General features: G+C 41.8%; 1 protein-coding gene across 1 annotated transcript in view; it reads right to left on the bottom strand.

Moving 5' to 3' along the window:
- GCLM (glutamate-cysteine ligase modifier subunit) overlaps positions 1–27,229 on the bottom strand; it is a 52,263-nt gene that overhangs the window by 6,146 nt on the left and 18,888 nt on the right. Inside the window, exons 2-6 of the mRNA XM_082266610.1 lie at positions 24,383–24,448; positions 14,985–15,069; positions 13,512–13,568; positions 3,957–4,159; positions 3,056–3,170 (exon numbers count right to left, since the gene is read on the bottom strand). Of these exons, the coding sequence (XP_082122736.1) occupies positions 3,056–3,170; positions 3,957–4,159; positions 13,512–13,568; positions 14,985–15,069; positions 24,383–24,448 (526 nt within the window). The remainder of the gene's footprint in view (positions 1–3,055; positions 3,171–3,956; positions 4,160–13,511; positions 13,569–14,984; positions 15,070–24,382; positions 24,449–27,229) is intronic.

Raw genomic sequence — 27,229 nt, 5'->3', positions numbered from 1 at the left:
ATGCCCTACAACATATAGCATGTCACACAGAGAAATCACACAGTTAGTAACACAGAACAGTGTATCACAGCCCCCCTCCTTGCAGCCCACAGCAGCATCCAGACAGGGAGCCCCACAGTGTGGACAGACATGCAGGGTTACACAGTCCCAGACTGACACCCACTAAACAGACAGGTCCCCACACAGAGTACACTTACCTTCTGAATGGCGTGGGGAACCTGCACAATCGATCAAGCCACTGTACATGTGACAGGGAGAGTCGCAGCCAGGACGCAGTAGAACTGCGGTGCGAAACCGCATGGCGTCCAGTGAGGTAGCCACCTCACCACAGCATCCCTGCAGCGAACAGGGTTCGGTCGTTCACATATGCCAGGAAAAATACCTGACTGAACGCTCGATGGCAGGCTAGGAAGCCACTGGCCCACAACCTGCGACCAGGGGGGCCAGCCCGAGACCCAGCCCGCACGATCCTCTTCATCAGAAGAAACTAACTAATGCTGACAAAAGTAACAGCAGTAAAGAGAGAGAAAAAACTCAAATAAAATCAAAAAGAAGATAGAGGCGGAGACAAAATGCCCCAGCACAGAAACAGCCAGCTGACTCCTGAAAGCTAGACAATGAAACTGAGGTATGGAACAGGAAGCAGGAGGGTATTGACTGAGGGGACCACCCCCTGGGGGTGGGATATGTTAAAAGCTTTAATATTGACATATTCTGTTGCCTAGCTACTCCTACGGAGAAAGGTCAATTACCCCCCCATTGTGACGAATATGAAGAGGCGGCGACTCGACTGTCGGAGGACGTAATAGAAACTTTTTTTTTTCTTTTTTTACCCTGGAGATGGGCTTTTAACCACTTTACCACCGGAGGATTTTGCTGTCTTCCGTCCAGGCCACTTTTTGCGATTCGGCGCTGTGCGACTTCAACTGACAATTGCGCGGTCGTGCGACGCCGTACCCAAACGAAATTTACGTCATTTTTTTCTGATAAACAGAGCTTTCTTTTGGTGGTATTTGATCACCTGTGCGATTTTTACTTTTTGCGCTATAAACAAAAAAAGAGCGTTTATTTTGAAAAAATAACAATATTTTTAACTTTTTATATGAAATTCCCCCCAAAAAAGATGTAAAAACCAATTTAAAAATTTTTGGCCAATTTGTTTTCTGCTACCTATGTTTGGTAAAAAAAATCACAATAAGCGTATTTTGATTGGTTTGCGCAAAAGTTATTGCGTTTACTAACAAAGGGAAAGATTTCTGTCATTTTTGGTGTTTTTTTTTTTAACGCGTAATGGCGGCGATCTGCGATTTTTTTTGTGGGACTGCGACATTGCGGCGGACAGATCGGACCCTTGACTGACATTTGACACTTTTGGGGTTACCAGTGACATTACTACAGTAATCAGTGCTATATATATGCACTGTTACTGTAAAAATGACACTGGCAGGGAAGGGGTTAATTTTATTGGAGAGGGAGGGGTTAATGTATGCCTGGTGCTTACTGACGTGTAGGGGGGGAGGGGCCTGAGTGAGTCATGGACAGATCGGATGTCCAGCTATGCTGAACAGTCCGATCTGTCACTCCCTGTCACTATGGAGATCCGCCCGCTGTGTTTACACACAGCGGGCGGATCTCCACACTAGATCCCCGGCGATCGGGGCAGAGCAGCGGCGATCGCCGCTGCTCCTCCCCTGGCCCGACTCCCGCTGTGAATGAAAACAGCGGGAGCGAGCCTCCGGCGGCGCGCAAGCGCCGCCCAGAAGGGGGAGTGTCCAGTCACGTTAATACTACGTGGCTGGACGATAACGAACCACTTTGCCGCAGTACTATTACCGTACTCGGTCGGCAAGTGGTTAAGTATATTAGGGAAGGTTTTTTTTTGCCATCTGCATCTCATTAGGGAGATCTGTCCACTTTCTGTCCTGTACACTTAAGAAGCGGGGATATATTTTCAGTGTGAGGGATATTTTCTTCAGAGCACGGTAACAGGAACATTGGTCACCGCTAGATGATTTTCTCTATTCCACTTCTGGTGGCAACTCAAAATTTTGGATTTATCCTCACTTTTATTCCTGGCGACAGAACAATTAGAGCATGAATCTCTCAAAACAGGTACATATATCGCAATTAAAAAACCCGACAGTGGTCCTAACCCCTCAACGCTATGAAAATTAAAAATAAATAAAAAATTAAGCAGGGTGTAACATGTAACAAACAGACCAGCCCCCCCCCCCCCCGATTCCCACATCTGACAACTAGCGGGGTTTTTCTGTAGTCACAAAAAAAAAAAAAAAAAAAAAAAAAAATTGCTCACCCTTCTGCATCACTCATTCACAGTGTCCTACAAATGGAAAATTACAAGGTCCAGCTGTAGGTTTGTCATTTTCAATGAATTACCACGGTGCTTAGGAGCGCCATGGTAATTCATTCTATTTCTGTCAGATTGCATCTGCTTGACTGTACGGGATGTACAGGCACACACACATACACTGGAAGATCTGCAGGAGACCTGCATGGCACCAGTGATTGGATCGCTGGTGCAATGCTTTACAGGCTCCAAAAAAAATAGAGAAATAATGCACTTTTTTTTAACCTGCAAAAAAAAAAAAAAATGTGCATTTATTTTTTTCTAAAAAGTGACCACCACTTTTAACTCGGCTGATTTATAATGCATAAAAAAAAACTGTGCAGAAAATACATGGGCTTTTAAAGATGTCTGAGACTCTACGTTAGACAACAAGCACTTCCAAAATGCATAAACTGCATTATCTTTCAAAAGACAAGGCAACTAAGTGGAGCAAGCTAATATTGGAAACTTTAGGCCCAATTTAGGATCTTGAAGTTGGCTATTTAAGCTGCCTCCCCAACACCACTTGTGTCAATCTGGGCCTAGCACAAAAGGGTTCTCGCCACTAGTTCTTTAAAGCGTTCATCGGACCCAAAGAGCCATCACACTAGCCTTGGCTGTTTTAAGCACAAAGCAAAGCCACCTAAGATTATGTTCTACTGAGACGTCTAGCACTGTGCAAGCCATAATCAAACATTTCTTCATTACCTTTAGAATCACTGTGAGTTAGTAATTGAATGCCAAATTCCTTCGCAAAAGCAGTTAAATCAGGAGGCATTATACAACATGATGCAAGATTCACTTGGTTACTACTTGGCTTTATCTGTAAAAAGAAAATAAAAAAAAATAAAAAAAAAACATACAATAGGTTTAGGTCACAAATCAATGAATCAAATAAATAAATCAAAATTAAGTTACAATACGTACCAAAAAACACTAGTAATGCTAAGCTGTACAGTGCCATTGACGGGGAAAAAAAAAAAAAAATGGACACATGCATAACGATTAAATGAAAAGAAAATATGTAAAAAAAAAAAAAAAAAAAAAAAAAAAAAAAAAAAAAGAAGTAGTAGATGTGTATTCTAATTTCTAATTTGTCCACGCCATACACTACTGTTACCAACACTATCCTCCCCCAACAAGCATTTTCCCTATCAAGAGTATAGCAGACCGAAGCACAAAAATTATATATATTATATATATATATATATATATATATATATATATATATATATATATATATATATAAATAAAATGTATTTACATATGCTTTTTTGAACTTATTCAAGGACAGTTACCAGGTAGGAGGATTAAGAAAACCACATTTTTTTTTTTCACATAACATTTTTTGCAAATACACTGTACATGTAGAATACTCCCCACTGGAAATATCAGATAAATATTCTGGTCCTATAAGACTTTCGAAAACTGCATGAAAAATCTAACGGCATTAAACCTGGAAAAAAAAAAAAAGTCTGGAAAACACAATACTGCAAGTGTGAAATGGCTTTGAATAGGTTGCTGCTTCTTTAATTCCATTACGATGTTCATGAAATCTAAAGAATGACTTTTTGCACGCCTAAGACTACCAGTGGGTGCTGAGCCTCACCTGTGCCCAGAGGTAAAGCTGTTCCAAGAGTGGTTTATCTAGATCCGATGTTCCTATAGCAACAACTTTATTGTCTTGGACAAGACTTTCCAGCTCTATCCAGTAAGGCTGTAAATGCTCCAAGGTAAGAATGACTCCATCTTCCAGAGGGGGTGGTGCAATGATTACTGAATCCAACTGGGCAACAGCCAAGGTGGAACATGCTATAAGAACAGAGATATGAAAGATTATCAGGCAGCGAAATGACAGAACCTTTACACATTCAATACAGTGTATAGGAAAACATTTCCCAAGGGCTTTTTTTAAGCATCTGAGTTATCTGGAGACAAGTTTTTATATTTCAATTCGGTTTATTTTTCGTATAAGAGAATTACAACCATGTGAAATGGACATGTCAATAAATTAGCAATTAATAAATTATTCCTTGCATGGTCATTCTTATTTATTTCATGGAAATTCTTCACAATTTTAAGAACACACATTACCTACTTCATTTAATATACCAGCCCAGTAGAACGTAGAGTATAGAGAGAATACCAATAAAAAAAAAAAAAAAAAAAAAAGGATGTGGATTTGGCAGAGCTAAAACTCAAGGATAACCATGATAGGTGCTAGAGGAGTGTGCACTAAGCTTAAATCTTTTCTAGGGGTCTGTCCCATACGGAGAGAAAAGAACAATGTAGGATGCAACCTGTTTGAAATCCACATTAGCAAATCTACTGATGGTGAGTTTACATGGAAGCTCTTTCCTGCTCCTCACTGAGGGAAAGAGCCCTTTGTTGGACTTTGTTCACATATGATCAAGCAGCACAACTAACTCAGATACGTTCTCCCAGACCTCTCAAACATTTAGAAGTAATGTTTGGCAAAATGTCCTATTATGAAATGAAATCGGCAGTCAGTACAGTTTGTCGGTAAAGCGGGGGAGCGTTTCCTTCGTCCTTGGTCCAGCATCCTGTAGTCATGGCAGCATGTATTTAAGAGCGGGTGTAAGACGTTGCTCAGATCCCGCTGATGAAGTCCCGCCCACGGACGTAACGCGTACGGGCGGGGGGATCAACGCATGACGTCACCCGCGGCCATCACATTGGTTTGAATGTTCACGCTGTTTTAATGCACTGATTCTGTGCCTTCTTTGTAAGCACCTTTTAATCATTCAGTTTAAATTTTATGAGAATACAGAGCACTAGATGGCCTTTTATTTCCACACATACGGAGCCTCAAGGAGATTCCTCTAATGAAGCTGGAAGTTCCACATTGGAGTTTACCACAGAGACCCTGTGACTAGGCGATGTGACCTTTTTGGGTTGAGCCAGTGAGGTGAGAAGCAGTATTTGTCTGTGGTGGATGGACTGAACTTCACACATGAATTTTTATGGAATCTGCATGGTTTTTGGAATCACTTTTCACCCCACAAATGAGTTGTTGTTCGTCACTTTTCCAGGCTGCCTATCGACTATCAATTGTGTCACTATTTTACACTATAGGTCTAGCTGCTTACGGACTGTTCATTTGTGCTTTTTATTAGTGTTTGTTTTCAATGTGCTGCACTGTATTTTCTACCCAATAAAAAAGTACTATAAAAGTAATTGAATTCTGTGACACAATGTAAAGACAATTTCCTGTTCACTCTGGGCTTGAGCTCTATTCAATATCTAGGAATTCTCCTCCCCTCCACTTTTAATGGAGCTGTAAAGTCAATATGTTTTTTACATCCTAATGCATTCTATGCATTAAGATAAAAAGCCTTGTGTGTAGCATCCCCCCCAGCATCCCTAATACTTACCCGTGCCCCTTCTCTGTCCACAAGTCCCTTGGCCGTCCTGGGACTCTCCATCCTGATTGGCTGAGATACAGCCGCGGAGCCATTGGCTCCCACGGCTGTCAGTGAGCCAATCAGGAGAGCGAAGGGGGGCGTATTGCAGCTCCGTGTCTGAATGGACACAAAGTTGCAGCTCGGCTCGGGTGTCCCCATAGCAAGCTGCTTGCTGTGGGGGCACTCGTTAGGAGGGAGGGGCCAGGAGCAGTAACGAGGGACATGAGAAGAGAAGGATCTAGGCTGCCCTGTGCAAAACCAACTGCACAGAGGAGGCAAGTATATCATGTGAAGTAGTTTTGTTTTTTTAAAAACAAGACTTTACAATCACTTTAACAGATCTTTTTCCGCTCAATTTTTCTTCACATAGCTCCACTTTCACTTAGCTTGGGCCTGGGATAAAAACACAATTCTCCTAATTCGGTCAGGCAGCCATATTAATAAATGAATATCTTTCCCAGGTTGCTCTACTTCTTCCAAACCATCGGCCATCACACAATCCTCCCATTTTTTCACTGCCCTCCAGCAAAAACTCCACTCCTTTCTATGGTGTAATAAACACCCGTGGGTGAGACATGAAACCCTCACACTTCCAAAATAAAAAAAATTGGGGGCGTCAAGTCTCCCAGATATCCAGAATTATTATTGGGCCAGCCATCTTTTCCGAATAGTAGACTTGTCTGCCCATTCATCTTTGAAGGAAGGTTCACAAACTAGACTTTCCTCTAGCAGACTTTTTATCCTTCCTACATACTTGGTGGGCCTTTACTTCCGGCACATATCTTTTTTGAGCAGAACTTTTCATAGTAGTTGGAGGTTGAATAAAGACATCAGCCCATCCAGTTTAACCCATATATGTAGGTGTGTGTGTGTGTGTGTGTGTGTGTGTGTCAGTGGCCTGCTCTTTTCCCATAACCCTGAATGTTGTGATCTGTGAGATGTGCGTCCAAGAGTCAAGAGTAAGAGTAAAAGTATCCATACTCCCTGCAGCTACCAACATTTGTGGAAGAGAGTTCCACATTCTCACCACCCTTACAGTGAAGAACCTCTTCCGCAGCATAAGGTTAAAACCACCTCTTCTCTAATCTGCGTGGCAATCTCTAAATTGTGTGGCCATGTGTCCTCTTTCACTCCTTGGGACTAAATCGTTTTCTACCTAGGCTAGGATCGCCATGATTTATTTGTAGATCGTCATGTCGCCTCTCAGGGGTCTCCTCTCCAAGAAGAAAAAAATTAAGTGCTTGCAATCACTCATAATTAAGGTCCTCCAATCCCCCAATTAGTTTAGTTGCCCTTCTTTGGACTCTCAGTTCCAGCACATCCTTTTACAGGATTGGTGACCAGAACTGGACAGAATACTCCAGGTGTGGCCAAACCAGGGATTTATAAAGTGGCAGGATTATAGCTTTATCTCTGGAGTGTACTTCCTTATGCATGCTAATATTCTGCCGGCTTTGACAGCCGCAGCCTGATAGTGCATGCTACTACTTAGTCTATCCTCCACTAGAACCCCCAAATCCTTCTCCATTCTGGATTCCCCTAGGGGTTCACCCCCTTGAGCATAATTTGCGTTTATTTTTTTTGCCCCCAAGTGTAATACCTTACACTTCTCCTTGTTAAATCTTATTTGCCACATAGCTGCCCACTGTCAGTTTTTTCAGGTCTTTCTGTAAGATTTCTATATCTTGATGAGAAGTTATTGCCCTACATATCTTTGTGTCATCCGCGAAAACTGAGATTGAGCCACTGATTCCATCCTGTACGTTATTGATGAATAAATTAAACAAAATTGGTCCCAGGACTGAGCCCTGGGGGACCCCACTTAGCACTCTAGACCAGTCAGAATACACGTTATTTATCACCACACTTTGGACATGCCCATATAACCAGTTTTTTTTATCCAAAACAAAGCTTGAGGTCGATGCCTGCCAACCTTAGCTTAAATATTAAGCATTTGTGGGGAACAGTGTCAAATGCCTTGGCGAAATCCAGATAAACCACATCCACAGGTCTCCCCCTATCTAGCTGACAGCACACCGCCTCGTAAAATGTTAGATTGGTTTGGCAAGAACGTCCTTTTGTCAACCCCTGCTGATTACTGCCGATGATACGGTTGTCCTTAAATTCTTGGATGTAGTCCCTTATCAACCCCTTCCAATAATTTACATACAATTGATGTCATGCTGACCGGTGTATAGTTTCCCAGAATATCCCTCCTCCCTTTTTTGAATATTGGCATCACGTTAGCTTTCCTCCAGTCACTCAGGACAGTTCCTGTCAATATACTGTCTGAATATTAGAAACAACGGTCTAGATATAACCCTACTGAGTTCCTGGGAGTACTCTCGGGTGCAAGCTATTCGGTCCAGGCAATTTATTTAGTATTAATGCTATCAAGTCTTTCCTTGATTTCGCCCTCTGACAGCCACATCGGTAAGTCTTGCGGTGTTGTGCTAACCAGCCAGTCCTGGGCTGTATGCCCCTCTTTCTCGTGTGTAAAAACGGGAGAAGAAAGTATTGAGCACAGTTACCAATCCCTACAGGAACACCCTGACTGACCCTTCCATTCTAGACCTACTTCCAAATCAAGCACTTTGACCACCTAGCAACATCCACACCATTTCAGACGCCTCACGGAAATTGAAAAAACTCTTGCCACTTATGGCACTTTTCCACTGCAAGTACCGGCTCGGCTCTACTCGGCCCTGCTTGGCCCGGTTTGCTTTTCCACTGCTGGTACCGCATGGTATAGTGTCGGAACGGTTCGGTATAGGTTTGCTTTTCCACTAAAGTAGTACTAAAGTTAAGTGGGTGGGATAACAACGGGGTGGGTGGGATTCTCTGACCAATCAGTGGCTAGTAGTGACTGCATGCAAAGGATTGTGGGATATGGTACCAGTTTGGTACCTGTTGGAACCACAATCGAGTAGGTACTGTTTTTTCAGAGCCGTACCGTTCGGTTCCATGCAGTGGAAAAGCAAACCTATACCGTACCGTACCGAACCGTTCCGACCCTATACCATGCGGTACCAGCAGTGGAAAAGCACAAAAGCGTGCCGAACCGGTACGGTTCCATGCAGTGGAAAAGCGCCATTAGACTCTCAACATCCTCTTATACCAAACCCACAAATCCAATGGAGATAGGGCTGCGGAGGCATGGTCAAGAAATCTGGACTTGCCACTTACACACCAAGACTGGTCACATATGAATGAACTACCTCAAAGGAATAATCAAAGTAAAACTACAAAAGACAACTACAAACTGATGCTCATGGTAACCATAAGGAAACATGTCTTCACGTTGGTGACATGCTATGTCACCCACCCTGCCAGATAGATGCTAGGAGTTGTCTCTTGGAGAAGTACACTCTTACACATATGGTGGTCTTGACCTAAAATCCACCCTTTCTGGATGCAAAGTCCACCTCCTGATGGAGTAGTAGGGGGAATAACCAGAAGTTTTTCCTGTCTCCTTCCTACTTCACCATAACAAAATCTCTCCCACTACATACAAGCGCTCTTTGCTCATACTGTACTTGTACTGCATTTGTAAAACGCAGCTAAAGCGCTCATCTCAGGGATGTAGAACTTAACCAAGGTATCCAATATCTCTGAATGGTTCCTCAGAATTGATCTAGTGGAGGAGATGGGGAACTAGTGCACATCAGCAGAAAAACTATGTCCTCCTATGTAAAAACTTGGACTAGATGTCTTTTCAACTACTCCAATCTCTGTACAAGCAGCCCCAATACCACCCTCAACCACCCAGAATTAGCTCTACCCTCTTAGGACAAAGAGGTGTCCTCCTCAAAATGCTAAAGCTTTACCATACGTTAACACCTTGACCCACCCTATACCTTTCCTCACCCCTAATTCCAAGGGGGTTCACATACTTTCTTGCCACTTCATATAGTAAATATAGCCGGCATATTTGCAGTTCACTTTATAATTTCCATTGGAAAAAGGTTGCGATTCTTTGGGACACATGACTTCCAAGCAGAAAGGAATGCCAACATAAATTAAAAAGATATCAGAAATTCTAAACGTATTATTTTAAGACCAACTGGCTGAAATTAGACCCAAGGTCCTGTGCACCATTTCTGAGTTATGCTTGTTCCCACAGTGCAGATCAGCTTTAGTGTACATGTATTTGTAACTTCTGTATGCATTCAGATAAGTCGTCGTCCAGGTCATGCCCCCAGAGCTAAACAAAAAGGAAACACAGGGAAACTTGTGGGAGAAGCATAGCTGCCCATAGGCTATGGCTCAAGAAAGTGATGTCTGAAGCCATGTATAAACCTTCCAAGTGATCAGATTCAGAGGAAATGACAAACCCAATAAAAGCATGATCCCATTTGTTTTGTGGGGGAAGAAACAAAATTCCTTCCCGATCCCCCAGGAGGCAAGCAGATAATCCCTGGATCAATAAGATTTGTGCATCCAGCTGTTTTTAAAACAATCTACTGATCTGGCCAGAACTAGTTATTGAGAGAATCAATTTTCACAGCTCTTACTGTGAAGAAGCCTTTCAGTATGTGAAGGTTAAACCTCTTTTCTTCCAGTTAAAGTGATTGTAAACGATCACCCTGTAAAACAACCCATTCAGTTTAAGAATCGAAAAAGGCAAAACATGTATAGATATAAAAATACATTATAAATCCCCCCCCCCCCTTAGAAGTGATCCCATTCCTTCTGTTTTTACCTGCATAGGAGCTGGGGGCAGGAGAAGCAGCACAGTGAATGGCTGTGCAGCAGGGTTGTGTCAGGACAAGTCTGATCATTGGAGAGCCCCCCCCCCCCCCCCCCCGAGTTCCCAGCATAGCTAGAGAACCGACCATGGTGTGCTCTCCTGCTTAGTGTGGTCAGTTTTTAATAGGAAAGCAGAGGGACTGGCGGGAACACCAGGTATTTTACACAAAGGGAATACAAAGAACAGGATACTTTCTCATACAAGTATATGGTACAGAAGGCACATATCAGGAATATGAAGTATTGGTGTAACAAAGAAAGAGTTCCCTTGTCCAACGACCTGAAAGTGAACTTTACACCAATTTCACTACATGGTACACCAATTTCACTACATGGTACACCAATTTCACTACATGGTACACCAATTTCACTACATGGAACACTTCTACATGTTAAATTTTATCCCCTCGTATTCCCTTCAAAAGAGAATTCAGTTCCTCTAATCTTTCCTCATAGCGGAGGCTCCTCCATGCCTCTCATCAATTTGGCTGTCCTTCTCTGCGCTCTCAAATATCCTTTTTGTGAACTACTGCCCAAAACTGAACTGCATATTCCAGATGAGGACTTGCTAATGATTTGTACAGGGGCAAATTTATATTTCTGTCTGAAGTCTAAAACGCTTAATACACGCAAGCATTTTGCTAGCTTAAGAAACTGCAGCTTGGCATTGCATGCTATTCAGTTTATGATCTACCAGAACACCCAGATCCTTCTCAAACATTGACTCCAACTGTTCTCCAAGAATGTTATGATGTGTGCAGGTTTTCAGTCCGCAAGTGCATGACTTTACATCAACAATAAACCTCATTTTCCACATTAATGCCCAATTATCAGTGCACCGTGTTTAGCATAGCCTGATCCTCTATTTTTCTCCTTCCTCCCAATTTACCCTTTAAAAAAAAAAAAAAAAAAATCTTTAAAGTTTGCACCACGGACTACATTACATACTGTATGCAGTGAGCCTTATAAGTGGTTTGAGAATGGCTTCGTGTACCTGAGTTTTGGATGTCACATTTCTTTGCAGAAGAAATAAATTCACTATCCATATTGACATTTGCTATCTTTTGTACTGCTCTATTATGGTGTCCTTGGGGTTAACAGTCATTTTTCTTACTGCATACTTTATGATAGAATAGTAGAAATGTGATCCCTTTGTTTTCCCTTGTATACAAAATTTTGCATTTTGTATTTTTAAAAGATAAAAGTCCAAGCATTTCATTGCTACGCCTTGGGGGGCACCCTTTTGTGGCCCAGGCCCCGAATGGACACACTTCTCGCGGGCGGTAAGCACACCATCTAATCCGTGTTTGGTCGGGGTGTGTGTATTTATATATAAATGTAATTTTTTTTTTTTCCCCCCTTTTTCTTTTCCGTTTTCGCCCACAGTGGAAGTTTATTATATAGCTATTGCTATAACGAACATTTTTTAACAGTCTGTGTACAGTTGATGAGGGCCTATGATGATTTAAAATCTACAAAACATCATACGTTTTACAGATAAATTTCAAAATCTTAAATTCTCTGCATTAAGGTAACAAATTCTGTTCAGGTACCCCTAAAAATACTTACCTGAGCCCAATCCAGCACTGTACCCGACAACAGAGAATCTCTTCTCTCTGGACATTGAGGCAGCAGCGCTTCCATTGGTGCCTGCTGCGGTCAATCATAGCCTGTGAGGAGAAAGCAGGGGTGGGGCAAGGCTGAGCTGTGCGTGTCAACAGACACAAAGCCCTGCTCGGGACTAAGCCCACACGAGTACCCTTAAAGCAACAGTTTGCCATGGGGGCACTTGGGAGTGGGAGGAGCCAGGAAGGCTGGCAGAGGACCCCAGAAGGAGTATCTGGACTGCTCTGTTCAAAACCATTGCACAGAGCAGGTTAAGTATACCATTCTTGTAAGTAGAAAAAAAAATATAAAAATTCTTGACAATCGCTTTAAGCCCCCGTTCACATTGATTGCGGTTTGAATTTGTGCAACTTCATCTGAAAAAAAAAAAAAAAAAAAAAAAAAAATCGCACAATTTCAAATCTGCATATCAGTACAACTTTGGGTATGACTTTGAAGACATCTGTGTGGCTTAATGCACAGATGTCCATTTAAGCCGCACCCGAAATTGCCAAAGGCAGTGCATGTACTACTTTTTTTCAATTTGGTGCGGCACCGCAAAGTCGGTATCGCACTGATTTGAACAGTGCCACTACTGGCACTAGTATGCAACTGGTCATGAGATATGACCTGTCAAATTGCATGACAAGTCGCTCCAATGTGAATGGGGGCATAATTGCTAAAATAAGTATAGTGAATGTATCAGAGAAATACTGTTGAAACGTTCAAAAAAAAAAAAATCTTACAAAAGTAAGGTAATATATTCAAGCTACTTTTGGTAAACATTGTAAACAGAAATGCAGTTTTTTTACAGCTTAGAGTGGCCTTGATCTACATAGTATATACCCATTAGTAAACAGATTACATAAATGGATAGCCAAAATGCTATTGATCCCTTATGCTATTCGATTTCACGGGAAACAATTCAAACTTCTGTTCCCAGTACATCAGACCCAGCACACTGTTTTATCACAAACACAATGGATACAAAGGCCTCCAAGCTTTTTTTTTGGCAGACACTCCTGGAATGTGAACTTGTGTACAACATTACCAACATATGTTTGCTAAGCTATGGTGTTCACTGAGTCTTTAGTGCTAGAGCCAGCCACATGATCTGCCAAATAGTGGTTTATTTTCAATGTGGTTTACATCACCATTTCCATCCCTCTTGACCACCACAGGCTTTAATGTAAAAAAATACTAAGTTCAAATGAGGTCAGGCTTACAGCTCTCTGAGCACCCCACCAGAAAATTCTGTCCACAATCACAGCCTATCGGCATCTATACGAGCACGTATACACGATTCACTATAAAAAAAATAAACTTTAGACAGAATGATATAACTGCTCAAAATGAATTAACTAATTCTTTTTAGATCAACTTACCCATATCTACAGCATGCCTGATTGACGAAAGACCAGAATCCAAAATAAACAGTTTTGCTGTAAAGGAGGAGGAGGAAAAAAAAAAAAAAAAAGGGAGAGGTCAAAACGTGATTTATACGAGTATTTTGCTTCTGTGTTGGAAAGAATGCAAGGCTCATATTGCCTTTAAAACAGACTTTCAGCACATGCAAAGTATGCTGCCATTGCATGACAAATTAAAACACATTACAAGACCAAGATCAGACACGGACATATCTTTTGTTCGATTTCAGACTTTTTGAAAAACATTTTTCTTAGTATACATGAGGCTCACTGCGGACAATAGCATTAGTTATTATATAGTAGTACACCTATTCCCTTAGACAGCCACCAGCTGGACACTCTGCATGGCTATTGGCTCTCAATTCTGATGTTCCAGTTCCCACCGATGATCAGGAACCAATTAAAGTGGTTCCCCATCATGCAAAACTTTTTCCGCCAAAAAAAAAGGCAAGTTTAAAATTTGGCCTAGGCACCTGAGCATCAGTGATCCCTGATCAAAGGGTTAAATTATATTTTTTTGGTTATTACTCGTTAATAAAATACCCCATGGCCTAAGAAATCCAAGGTAAGATTCACACTGCTCCATGTGCAAGTGTGAATGGCACATTCAGTTTTCCCTTTTAAATTAAAAAATTGCCGTGCATAGATGTAAAGTTGTCACATACAAAAGGAATTGAGAGAAAAAAAAAACACCCACACAAAAATGTGATAGATATATATATATATATATATATATATATATATATATATATATATATATATCCCCCAACTATATTTGAACTGCTTTACTATATTACATTTAGAAAAACAGGGTGTACAGCCGCTTACAAACTCTATTCTGCACATTTCCCCGAGGGGGTTACTGTATTTTTTACATTTTATATTATATCTACCATGCATGAGTTTTGCTACAAGAAAAATATAAGACTAGTGTACATAGGCTCTTAGGGAACCCAATCTCAGTATTCTGGACATGTGGGAAAACCAGACAGACCATGGTAAAGTTTCAGTATGTATCGATATTTCAGTAGGCGTCAGCATTCAATATAGTATATATACTACATTTTATGGCATACATGCCATTGTACACTATGCTAAATCTACTGACATTTTATTTCATATTTATTGAAATTTTATGGCAAGTTTCTGCTACACCTACAACACAGTTTTACAGCCATTAGTGGATTGCCACGCAGTGTGCATTTATTCTCACTGGCTGGTGAAACAAGACTTGATGCCAAGGTTGTGAATATTCCTGAAAACATAACGGTTATAGGAAGGGCAGTACTTTCTTTCTAGTAAAAGAAACAATTCTAGCTATAGTACATTCAGATTTGGTCAATGCAGCCAAGTACTATGCCAACATCATTCAACCAATAGTAAAAAGTACAGTAAATGTAAAAAACAAAAACACCTATTGTTAGTATTTACCGGATACTTTCATTTCCTCTCTCTCTTCAGGGTTTATGGTTTCCATAGCCTGATTAACAGCACACTCCAGGGTTTGTGAAGAGTCCTAAAAATGTGAGCAAATACAAATTTATAAAACAGAAAACTAAAGATATCACCTGTTTTTGGCTTTAAAGTGGTTGTAAACCCATACACATGCCCAGTGAAAGGACTAGTCTTAGGCGATACACAGAGATCAAACAAATCCTCCTGCATAGGTTGTACAGCCACCTGTCCTGTATGTACATCATTCAACACCAAGGTGGATAAAAATCAATTAAAAAAAAAAAAAAAAAAAAAAAGGGGGGGGGGGGGGGGGGAATATAAAAAAAAAAAAAATTTGGATTTTAAAATTTGCATTTTTTTTTTTAACTACCTCCCATCCGCGCTACAGCCTATATACGGCTGCAGCGCGGACTCGAATTTTCGGGAGGCAGTTTTTAAACGGCCTCCCAGAAGCAGGCTCCCTGCGCGCTCCCGCGAGCGCGCATCGGGGAGAATCTGTGTCGGCCGTGTCCCTTGGACACAGCCGATCACAGATCGTGGTGAATGGCCAATCACTGCGGCCATTCACCACGTGATCGGACCATCCAATGAGAGATGATCTCATATGAGATCATCTCTCATCGCCGGCGCTCCTTCCTCACACGGAGCCTGCAGTGTGAGTCAGGAGGGGGAGCCGTCAGCCGCCGGGGACACAGAGACATGTAATCAGGGCACTGATCACCAGTGCCCTGATTACTGCAAGGTAAAAAACATACACAAATTGCCCCCAACAGTGCCCCCCATCAATGCCCATAGTGCTGCCAGTTAGTGCCCATCAGTGCCTGCTCATCTAGGCACTGATGAGCACTGACTGGCAGCACTATGGGCACTGAGTGTGGGCACTGATGGTGCTGCCCATCAGTGCCGCCCAGCAGTGTCCATCAGTGCCGCCCAGCAGTGTCCATCAGTGCCGCCCAGCAGTGTCCATCAGTGCCGCCCAGCAGTGTCCATCAGTGCCGCCCAGCAGTGTCCATCAGTGCCGCCCAGCAGTGTCCATCAGTGCCGCCCAGCAGTGTCCATCAGTGCCGCCCAGTGCCACCTCTGTGCCCAGTGCCACCTCTGTGCCACCTCTCAGTGCCACCTATCAGTGCGGCATTTTAGTACCTCCTCATCAGTGCCCATAAGTGTCACCTCAGTGCAGCCTATCAGTGCCCATCAGTGCCGCCTCATCAGCGCACAGCAGTGAAGGAGAAATTTATTTTCAAAATTTACTCGCAGAAAATAAGAAATTTTTTATTTATTTTTTTTTTTTTTTTTTTCTGTCTTTATTCTTTTTTTTGTAAAAAATAAAAAAAACCCAGAGATGATTACATACCACCAAAAGAAAGCTCTATTTGTGTGAAAAAAATGATAAAAATTTCATATGGGTACAGTGTAGCATGACCGCGCAATTGTCAGTCAAAGTGTGAGCGCTGAAAGCTGAAAATTGGCCTGGATTGGAAGGGTGTTTAAGTGCACAGAAGGCAAGTGGATAAACAAATTTATTTTAATAAAATGCTTTTGGAGTAAAAAATCTATCCAAAGAGTTTTCTATTTAGGAAATATGAATTAAGCGTATTCGTCATAAAATGGTGCTTAGTTATGTAGCAGGAGGCTGTATATTCTGCAATACTTAAATTTATGGTAAACTCAATGAATCCAAGCTCTGCAGCTGAGATAAAATGCACATTGATGCATTCACACAATTACACACTAACTACCAACAAGAATGAGTCCTTACATTTAAAGATCACCTGTCATTTTAGATCCATCATAGCAGCGCCTGTTAGCGGGCATCCACTCACCTGCTGCTGTCACATCCCTCACCTTGTGTCACTGCCGCATCACCAGCCGTCCCAATAAAGTGAATGGGACTGTTAGTGAGTCAAAAGCAGGTCAGACAAGGAGCCGCTGTGGGACAAATGACAGTTGCTCTTTAAAAATGATTTAAAACCGAGTCAATTTAAATCAAGCCTTTTTACTAGTAATTTAAGCCTTTTTACTAGTAATTTAAACTGACTATGTTTAAGTCAAATCCACCCTGTACAACACTAGGATGAAAAAGATTATGCGCAGCAGCAGAAAGCAAGGGCTGGGGGGGGATCTGATCTTACACACACACTGCAGAGCTAAAGCACAGAGCTGTGTGAAACCTGAGAGCCGATAGGAGAAAAGTGGCACACCCCCTTCACAGGCTCAGAAACAGAACATACAAGTCATCTGCTTTGTGTTGGAGCCATCTTCTGGGAGACTGAGATGTAGGCTTAATCTATTAAGAGTAAGGAGTACCCATCTGTTCCCACCATATGTTGGAGGTGCAAAGAAGATTATGGCTCATCTAAATATTTGGTGGGGTTGCCATCCAATATCACCGTTTGGCAGAAAGTATTTATCTTCTACAACTCTGTGCATTTGAGATTTCAATCCTTGTCTCAGCTCACCCTTGTCAATGATTCTAGGTCCATTTTGAAAATTAAAAAAAGGCATCCTGAGACACTGTTGGCGGCCTGGGTTTCCATTTCCAGCCTCTGGAAATGTACTTCTCTTCACCCCTTGGAGTGGGCCCAGATACTCAATGACATCATGGCAATGAAGATGCTAGTGGCTGAAGACCGCTCTGACGCTGAAAAAGTCCATACTACATGGACCTGCAGGAGGGTCTATAGGGACTTCAGATTACTGTACCCGAATATCACCCTGATTTTTTATCGTCTGAACTCATACTCATCTTCAAGAGTTTCCAGGGACTGACATTTTCAGAACATTCTCTAAATCATCATACCATGTTCCTCCCCCTACCTTTTCCCCTTCACTCAGTTATGTGAACTTTGGTTCTGGTTTTGTTATTGCCCAATGTTGTGGCCTCTCCAAATGTCGTTGAGGCCCTTTACATGCACATTAAAGTGTACTGCTTGTATTTTCCATGTTTCAACATTTTTCCTTTTGTAATGTGCCATGCCTATTTGTGTGGCATGTTCCTATATTACTGGTTTGAAAATTGGTTTGGACAGTACCCTAAAAATTCTTTGAATAAAAAGTTCTTTCATGCAAAAACACGTGACCGGATCCATAAGAACTCTTTAAAAAGATAGAAGAAAGCATGAGGGTTAGAGAGCTGACCCTGGGAAACCCAACTGTTCAATAGTGGAACACAACTGCCATTATTTACTTTGTACCCAACTGCAACTACAAAATTTTAGTAGCATGACTTGTGTAACTTCGTGAAAAATTTCCATAAAAGGTTTGAGAACATTTTTCAGTGGCAATGTCAATAAATGCATGACCTAAATAGTGATTACAGTTGAAAAGAAGAAAAAAAAAATCCTTCCAGCTAATACACACTGACAAGGCATGCCTGGGTAAAAATAACTGTCTGGGCTGAAACAAAGGCCTGGTACATACCAGCTATCCATCACTGCAGACAGGCTCTCACTGACTGACAGGCTATCTACACACTTCCAACTATAAGGCAATCTGGTTTAGGAGTAGAAAATACACTTTGCAATATAGAGGTGTTGTTGGGGTAGAAAAATGTAAAATCCTGAAGGGTTGTCTTTAGGATCCTTTCTTGCCCATAAACTTTTGACCTAAAAGCCAGAGATCACACCGATTACTTGAAGTGTATTGTTGCTTGATACTTAGTGTTCTATATTGCAGCTTACCAGTCCTTCGATTGAGACAGCATTTTTTTGCTTTAAGACAAACCATTTTTTGGAAGTACAGAAAGTACTTGTTAATCTTGCCAGAATTAGGTCAAGTTCACACTAACGTGAATCATTGCTCCTATTAAATGCATTTAATTTAAAAACGTGCACCTGGAAATGGGTGGGTGGATGATGCAGGGTGTGTGCTAATGAGGTCAGCTGGTCAACTCCTTCCTGTGCCATGACCTATACTCTGCCCAGGAAGTAAGGCAGAAGTAATGGATACATGTTTGGAAACATCCATGAAGACAGTGAGGTATCTATGATGGGATTAGCCTTATGTCAGCTCCAACTTGTTATCAAAATCATTGAGTGATGTTTTGGTGAGGAGATAGAGGCGCCGATTACCATTCAACCAGCTGGTACCAATAATAAAAGGTGGATCGCCATTGGATAGTGGAGGATCACTGGTTTTGTTCAAAGCGCTTGACCTAAACAATAAGGGTACGTCTTTACTGCCTGGGGGGGGGGGGCACAGCGGTGTGGTGAAGGCTCTTGGTGGCTGTTGTGGTGAAAGTAAAAGGAGAATATCCTGTGTCTACTCTGCGCCATTCCCACCTGGTTCCATCGGGGGGAAAGAGACTTTGGTTTCACCATTTTTGCATGACCAGCTTTTTATGAACATTGATTAAGATCATACTTGCAATCAATTTAGCTATATATTCGCCGCCCTTGGTTTAAGGGCTGTTTAGCACTGCTAGTGCATATATGGGCTTTTGTTTATGTACGCACCTTTTCTAGATACTATATAATAATATAGCAGAAGCTTTGTATGAATATCGGCTTTTGGGATCCATTATCTTGCTTTGTTTACAGGTGGCTTTTGCCATTATATTTTGGGATTGCATATCACATAAGCGCTGAGTGGGTTGGACAGGACCTCGGTTCTTGTTTTGCTCCTTTTTTGACCAACACATTTACATGTTTTCCCTTAAACCACTTAAGAGTTGCTTTAGCAGTGTGTTTGGGGTCATTGTCCTGCTGGAATATGAACCTCCATCCCGGCCTCAAATCACACAGAGTGGTACAGGTTTTGCTCAAGAATATCCCTGTATTTAGCACCATCCATCTTTCCCTCAACTCTGACCAGTTTCCCAGTCTCAGCTGCTGAAAATGGTGTTCTTGGAGTGATGTGATGTGTTGGGTTGGGTTGGGTTTGCGCCAGACATAGCATTTTCTTTGATGGCCGAAAAGTTCAATTTTAGTCTCATCAGACCAGAGCACCTTCCTCCATACATTTTGGGAGTCTCCCACATGCCATTTTGTTTCTTGCTGAAAGGAATGGCTTTCTTCTGGCCACTCTGCCATAAAGCCCAACTCTATGGAGCGTACAGCTTATTGTCGTCCTATGTACAGATACTCCAGTCTCTGCTGTGGAACTCTGCAGCTCCTCCAGGGTTACCTTAGGTCTATGGGCTGCCTCTGCCGCCCACCAAAACTCACGGACCTGGCAAGGAGGGCATTAATCAGTCTCTTGGCAGGTTTGCTGTTGTGCCATGTTCTTTCCATTTGGTTAGGATAGATTCGATGGTGCTCCTGGGGATCATTAAAGATTTGGATATTTTTTTTTTTTTTTTTATAACCTAACCCCGACTTGTACTCCTCAACATTGTCCCTTACTTGTTTGGAGAGTTCCTTGGTCTTCATGGCAGTGTTTAGTTAGTGGTGCCTGCTTAGGTGTTGCAGCCGCTGGGGCCTTTAAAAAAAAAGGTGTATATATGCAAAGACAGATCAGGTGACTTAGATTGCACACAGGTACACCTATTTAATCGACAAGAATTGTTGTATGTGTTATTAGACATATTTACAATGTATTTATTATAGGCGCACATATTTAGTTTTTATTTAGTTTTTAAACAGTGCCTCCTACCACATTGTTCACTTATTCGTGCATGTGATTATTCACATTTAAAGGGGCAGCAGTTTATGCTGCTTTGGATTGAACAAAAGAAATAAGCAGATGTAGGAAATCTCCTCTGCCTACTTTAGTATTCTTACAGCTGAGTGTAAGCATCCAATTGACAGTTTTTTTTTTTTTTTTAAACCTTTTTAATTAAAAGGTTGTAAGAAGAGTGGTGCAGACAAGGCCACCCACTGAACCAATTTCTGCCTGTTTAGGTTCTCACTCTATGGCAAGCTTCAGGATTTGTCTATGCTGCTGTCCAACATGTCCCCTGTAAGTGAGGGCTAAAGGCCTCCACTCAGCAAAGCTCTCTCAATGCTAACATCTAGCTTTCAATACTAGGGGGCTTGATGGACATAAATGAATACCAAGGCTCTGCTCACTTACCATTAAAGTGCACAAGGAAGCTTTTATACATGGGTTCAAACTATGTTCACCCCCGGCTAAAGCCCAATAGTGCATCAAACAACACACACAAGTTTTTAGGATAGGGAGGGAGAGTCTCAAAACAGGAAGAAATTACTGCTGAATTCCAATAGGAAATAAGAAGCCAGTTTGCCACAACTCATCAGCAACCACTTACAATTTTAGGCTGCAAACTACATTCAAAATTATAGAAAAATAAACTACCAACGCATCAATGTAAATCCTTGGAAGGAATACAGAGTAGGAATAAAAATGTAGCTTGTAAAACAAACCACACCCCTGACCAATGCCCCTGAAAGCTGGAAAACCCTCAAGTAGACATTCTACTTCAGTGATCCCAAATCTTACGGGTACATTCAGAAAATGCAAATTGACACCCATGCTGGGCAGCTGACCACACCAGGTAGAAATGCATAGTCACTTCAAAAAGCAGTGCGCATGCCCCGCCCGGGTTTAGCGCAGACTCTGAAACGCGGCAGCCTACTCCGCTATCTTGCAAATTCCAGTCCTGACGTCAGACACCTTCCAGTCTCCGCCTCGCGGTCCTCCAATTGGCCTGGATTCACACAGCCAGCCGGCATGTCTGTCTGCACCCAAGGCTCTTCTGGACCCTGAAGACCCCTACCATCCCACCTTGGAGCTGCCTCGCCAGGAGAAAACGCATATAACCTTACTTTAATGTAAGTTCTCATGTTTTTATCGCTTCAATAAATCAATACCTTGCAATCAGAGGCGCTCTTCCCTCTTTCTTCATCTGTTGTCTAGAGCTGACACTCTTCTTGAGAGCTGGCCCTGAGCTGCAGCCATCCATCCATCCCAGGTACTGGCCTCAATCCTGCCTACGGACCTCCTCAAAGAATTTATCTACTTCCCCATACCCATTTATAAGCACATGGACTATAAATCCCCCTGTGCTTCCCCCTCCCCATGTAATCAGCAACTGTATTTACATTTTTGCTGTTATATCATTTTATCATCATTAATGCTGCTATATTATTACATATATCCTCAAGCGCCCATACATCTCTGTCCTAAGTAAAAATGCATCAGGCTGGCTCTCAGTACGGAATCTGGAAGGTGGCAACAGTGTCTACGCGATTTTCAGTATCCATGGCCTATACCTAGTTACATTGGTCCAAACTGGACAAATGGAATGGTGTATAAAATATCCATACCTGAAATTCTTTTTAAAATGACAAGTTCTTGGTGCACAACACTAATGTCATCCTTGTATTTCACACAACAAAGTGAAGTTTTTAGCCTTAAAATGTACTTAGCTTAATTATAATGGTCAACCTGAATATCTGTTAGATTTTAGACAATTAGCCATGTTAAGAAAATGGATAATTCCTACAGGTTAATCTGTGGTGAAATTAGAAAACCTGCCACACAGATTTACATGCAGCAGTTGAAACCAACATGCATCTTCCTGCTACATTTGGGGCTCTTGTGATTGAGAGTTCGGTCCAATCCTTTTTAGTATTCTTCCATTGAACAACAACATTTGTCTGCCATGGTAGAAGTCTTAAGGCCCGTACACACGAGTCGAAATTCGACAGGGAATTTTCGTCCGACGACCGATCTGCCGATTTTCGGCTTGTTGGTATGATGCTTCTGACAACTGACTGACTTTGCGGCTGAAAAAAATCTGGTGTGCAGGCTATAAAATTTTTTTCCTCCGTCAAAACACGTCCGATTTTTGTGCAGTCAGTACAGATTTCGACAGGGAAAAATCTTATGAGCAGGACTGGGCATGCCGACTTCTGAAGTAGAATTTTGTCGTGCGGGAAAATTCATGTGCAGTCTAGGCACATTCCAAACAATAAAACACCACTCTGGACAAAAGATGGACGACCGGTCGGCGGAAATTCGTTCGTGTGTACTAGGCTTAAGGCTGGGTTCACACTAGTGCGAACTGGAATGCGAGTTTCCCCGCATCCAATTCGCATGACAGGAGAGTGTGCCCGGCTCTCAATGGGGCCGGTTCACACATCTCCGTGGCTGCTGCAGAGTGGTTTGCAGTCCTGTGTGTCTTTGGCTCAGTTTCAGGTCCCAATTCAGCAAAAATTCAGGCCCAATTCGACCCTGAAATGGAGAACGGGGACACACCAGACCCGCGTCCACACTAAGTGTTAACCCAGCCTAAACGAAGAGGTAAGAGTCTGCGCTTCGCTTCCTCTTGATGGCTTGTCAGATATGTCAGCACCTGAGACCAGTACTAGCAGCAAGAGTTGCACCATTGGGAGATCAGTACCTGTATTTTGTAAATGAGCACTTGCCATTCCTCATTATGAAAGATGGACAGAGCTTCACAACCAGGGTTCTGTGGAAATCTGGGGGTTCATCCACAGGTTGCTAGGAATTCCTTGATTAATGAAGAGTTTTTAACTCCTAGTAACCACTGATACCAATTATCTTATGTACGGTCTGCAAGAGGGCGATTTTTCCAATGGTCAACAACGTAAGAGTGTCCTTTTCCCAATCACCAATATATATGTGGTCCTTCTCCTGGCCACCAATGTATGGAACCATTTAAAACTGACTACCAATATAAGTAGACGCTTTTTCACTGACCACAAATGTAAGGGGTACTACAATTTCACTTTTAAAGGCTTCTTTTCAGGATTGAAACCAATTTTGTTATAAAACGGGGGAGAGTTCTGGGTGTTACATTTGCTAGGTATGCTACATTCTTTATTCTTTCACGTATTAGTAAATGTAAAACCTATTGACCCTGCAAATGTACCATTAATAAGAGCTAAATTAATTTAGCAGCAGTTCACTAAGATATGAAAGATATTTATGGTTTTAGCTGTATTAAAAAGGTTGAGAAAGACTGATCTAGGAGCATATGCTTAGCTTGCTGGCCAGTTTGTTATAAAACATCCTGCCCTGCAACGCTGTAGATATGCATACACCCATCCCTTTATCTACTGTAGAGATTGGCAGGGGATGGATGCACCCGCCGCTGTCAGAATAAACTGATCAGCAATTTCAGCCATTTGGTCATAGTCACGGATGGAGAACCATTTTCCAACATGTCACTTTAACAGAAGTTGATAAAACAATTGACATCAACCAAGGACTGCCAAACACTGACTGAAGGTTCAGCAGGAACTTGCTGAATTTTAAACAGTGTATGGCCAGATTTACACAGAAATTATGAACAAAAAGTATAGGTAGGGGTAGTGAGGAGAAAAAGGAGACCATAAACCTAACCCTTTTTTAGTCTCCACAATTATAAAGCTGAAACTGTTAAACAAAAACCACTATACAATTTGATCTTTAATCCACCAGATTAAGAACACAGATGTCAACATTACCTGTATATGTTCTGGACCGGCTTTCGAGCTCCATTCGCTCAGGGTAATCCTGATGCAATCACCCAACTGTAAAGAAAAAAGTACTGCTTTAGGATAAAATATTCATATAAAAAGAGAATTGTAACGACTACACTTATTACTACAACATCCACTACATACAATTGTATTACAGTAAACCCCCTTTATTGCGGGGGTTACGTTCCGGACCCAGCCGCGAAAATCCACGAAATAGAAAAACCCTATTAAAATGCATTGTAGGCATGTTTTTTTTTACTGTCACTGTACGTGTAGAAGCATTTTAAAGGTCTTTAAACACACTTTTAAAACAATAGAAACTCATTTAAACACAAAGATACTGAGAGACATAGCAAGAGTTATGGAAAACACAAAAATATTTCATTTTTAATGATTTAAATAGTAAAACAACATTACAAAATACAAAAAAAAAAAAAAAAAAAAAAAAAAAGAAAAAAAAAAAACTTTTCGCTTTCAGCGCGGTCGCACTTTGAATGACAATTGCACCGTCATGCAACGCTGTACCCAAATTAAAATATCATTTTCCCCCAAATAGAGCTTTCTTTTGGTGGCATTTAATCACCACTAGGTTTTTTTTTGTCAAAGAGAAATCCTTTTTTTTAGTTTTGGTTAGAACATTCTTTTCTCCCTCACTGAGGGGCACTGATGAGGCTGCACTGATGAGGACGCACTGACAGGCATTACTAAAGGGCACCTCTGATGGGGCTGCACAGATTGATAATCAGCACATTGATTATCAGCACATTGATTATCAGCGCAGAAAATCTGTAAAGTGAACCTACACTGGACCACCTTCCTCATCACCCCCTGGTCCTGAGGGGGGGGGGGGGGTAGGGGGAGAGGTCAGCACAGCACATGAATATAAACAGTAAATTCCTTGGTTAGAAAACATACCCCATACTTAAAGTGATCAGTCAGCACGTTCTGTGGGAGACCGGATATAGTGAATCCAGTTTCCTGCGTTTAGTAACCCTAACCAATTTTCTTGAGCTGGCATTAAAGTGTTCCCAAATCAGGAAATAGTGATTCTGATCAACTGCAAGAAGATGGATCGAAATTGCCCCAATCAAACCTGGCAGAAAAAAATAAATTGGTTTTGACCATTTTTTTTTTTTTTTTTTTTTAGTAACCATATTGAAGTTATCAATTTATTGCCCAGTTCAAGTTATCAAATTCAGGAGAGCCATCAAACTTGTGGGTGGTAGATTCTTTGGTTTCAAGGCATCACTTTAAATAGGAATTGAACATATCGAATCAAAAAAAGGTTGCCACATGTATGGCAAGCTTTAATGTAACTGTTTATTGCTCATTTTGTTCCACAGTATATTGCATCCCCAAAATAAGGTGGCACTGAGCTTTCTGCTGTGCACACAGGCATGCAAGCTTAAACAATATATAGCATTTTATAGTATGAGAAAAGGAACAAGCTACTGTAAACAAAAAAACAAAAAAAAACAAACAACTTTTGATTGAATGGTTTGCAATGATCTATTTACATGGCGCCAGCACTTTTGATCCTCTTATCTCAATGTTGATTCAGGCTCGGTTCACACTATTGCGATGCGGGAAGGCTGCGAATTCGCAGCCTGTTCCCGCATCGCACACGCACCCCCGGCAGTTCACACTGCCATATGCGATCCGCTGGGGGTGTCAATGTAATCTTAACGACACCCCCAGTTTGATCGCATATCGCAGTGCGATCGTGCAGTTCGCACAGGATCGGATCGCACAAGTGTGAACCGCTGTGCGATCCGATCCTGATGCGGCAGCAAAAATGCCTCCTGTGCGTCTTTGCTGCGGGTGCGGTGCGAATTTAGCCATACAAACTGTATGGCTAAACTCGCACCGCACAGCTGATCGCATGTCATGTCGGAGCAGTGCGCTCCGACATGACATGCGAACCCGGCACACGCAGAAGTGTGAACCGGGTCTAAAACCAACAGACTCAGCAAAAATGACTGACAGTACACGTGATCTATGTTGGAGGATTAAAGCAGTACTAAAACAAACAATTATACTGTACCTTACCAATTCTTAGACGAGATGGCTGCATTCGTTTCCTTTTTTAGGCCCTCTATTTTGGTATGGTGATTTAATAAACCCCAGCCATAGGCTGATCACAATTCAGCTGGTTCCTGCTGAATTTCAATCCATCTAGGGGCAGGCTGGTTGTACTGATGTTGATCGATAAGACTTCAGTACAACCAGCCTGTCGAGTTTTGTTCTTACGATCACAGTCGGCGGTTTTAACTGCCAGCAGTGATCATTGTATTCTGACAGTGGAAAAACTTCCCGCTGTCAGAATACAAAAGCGCAGCAAGAAGGGATTCCTCCAACAGTGACTGTGTTGAAAGAAAGAAGACTGCATGACCTATGGCCAGCTTAGGTCTGTTTTCAATAGAAAAGCTCCCTTGCAGTTACAGTGATGGGACAGAATATTTAACACTGGCAGGGGTGCTTAATGTGATCAGCATTTCTGTAAAACCTATATCCCAAAAGAAAATTCTGTTTGCTGTAACAGATTACAAGAAATGAGTGTAGTTCATCTTCAATTTGTTAGTTTATCTAACATAGCAAAATTTGATCACTTTTATTCCTAATACAAGGAATGTAAACATCCCTTTTAATACAAATAAGCATGACAGGACCTCTTTAATGTGAGATCTGGGGTCAAAAAAGACCTCAGATCTCTCTCTATATCTATCTATCTCCATCCATTGCTAGGATGCAACATATGGAGGTCACTCTGGTCCTCCAGGGCCATAGTCAAGTGGGGGGGGGGGGGGGGGGGTCATCTTGCCCTCACTCGAC

Source organism: Pelophylax lessonae (genome assembly GCF_965119305.1).
Source record: "Pelophylax lessonae genome assembly, chromosome: 8".
In the NCBI taxonomy this organism is placed as follows: domain Eukaryota; kingdom Metazoa; phylum Chordata; class Amphibia; order Anura; family Ranidae; genus Pelophylax; species Pelophylax lessonae.
The sequence above is the reverse complement of the archived record's forward strand: the minus strand, read 5'-3'. Positions and strand labels throughout refer to the sequence as shown.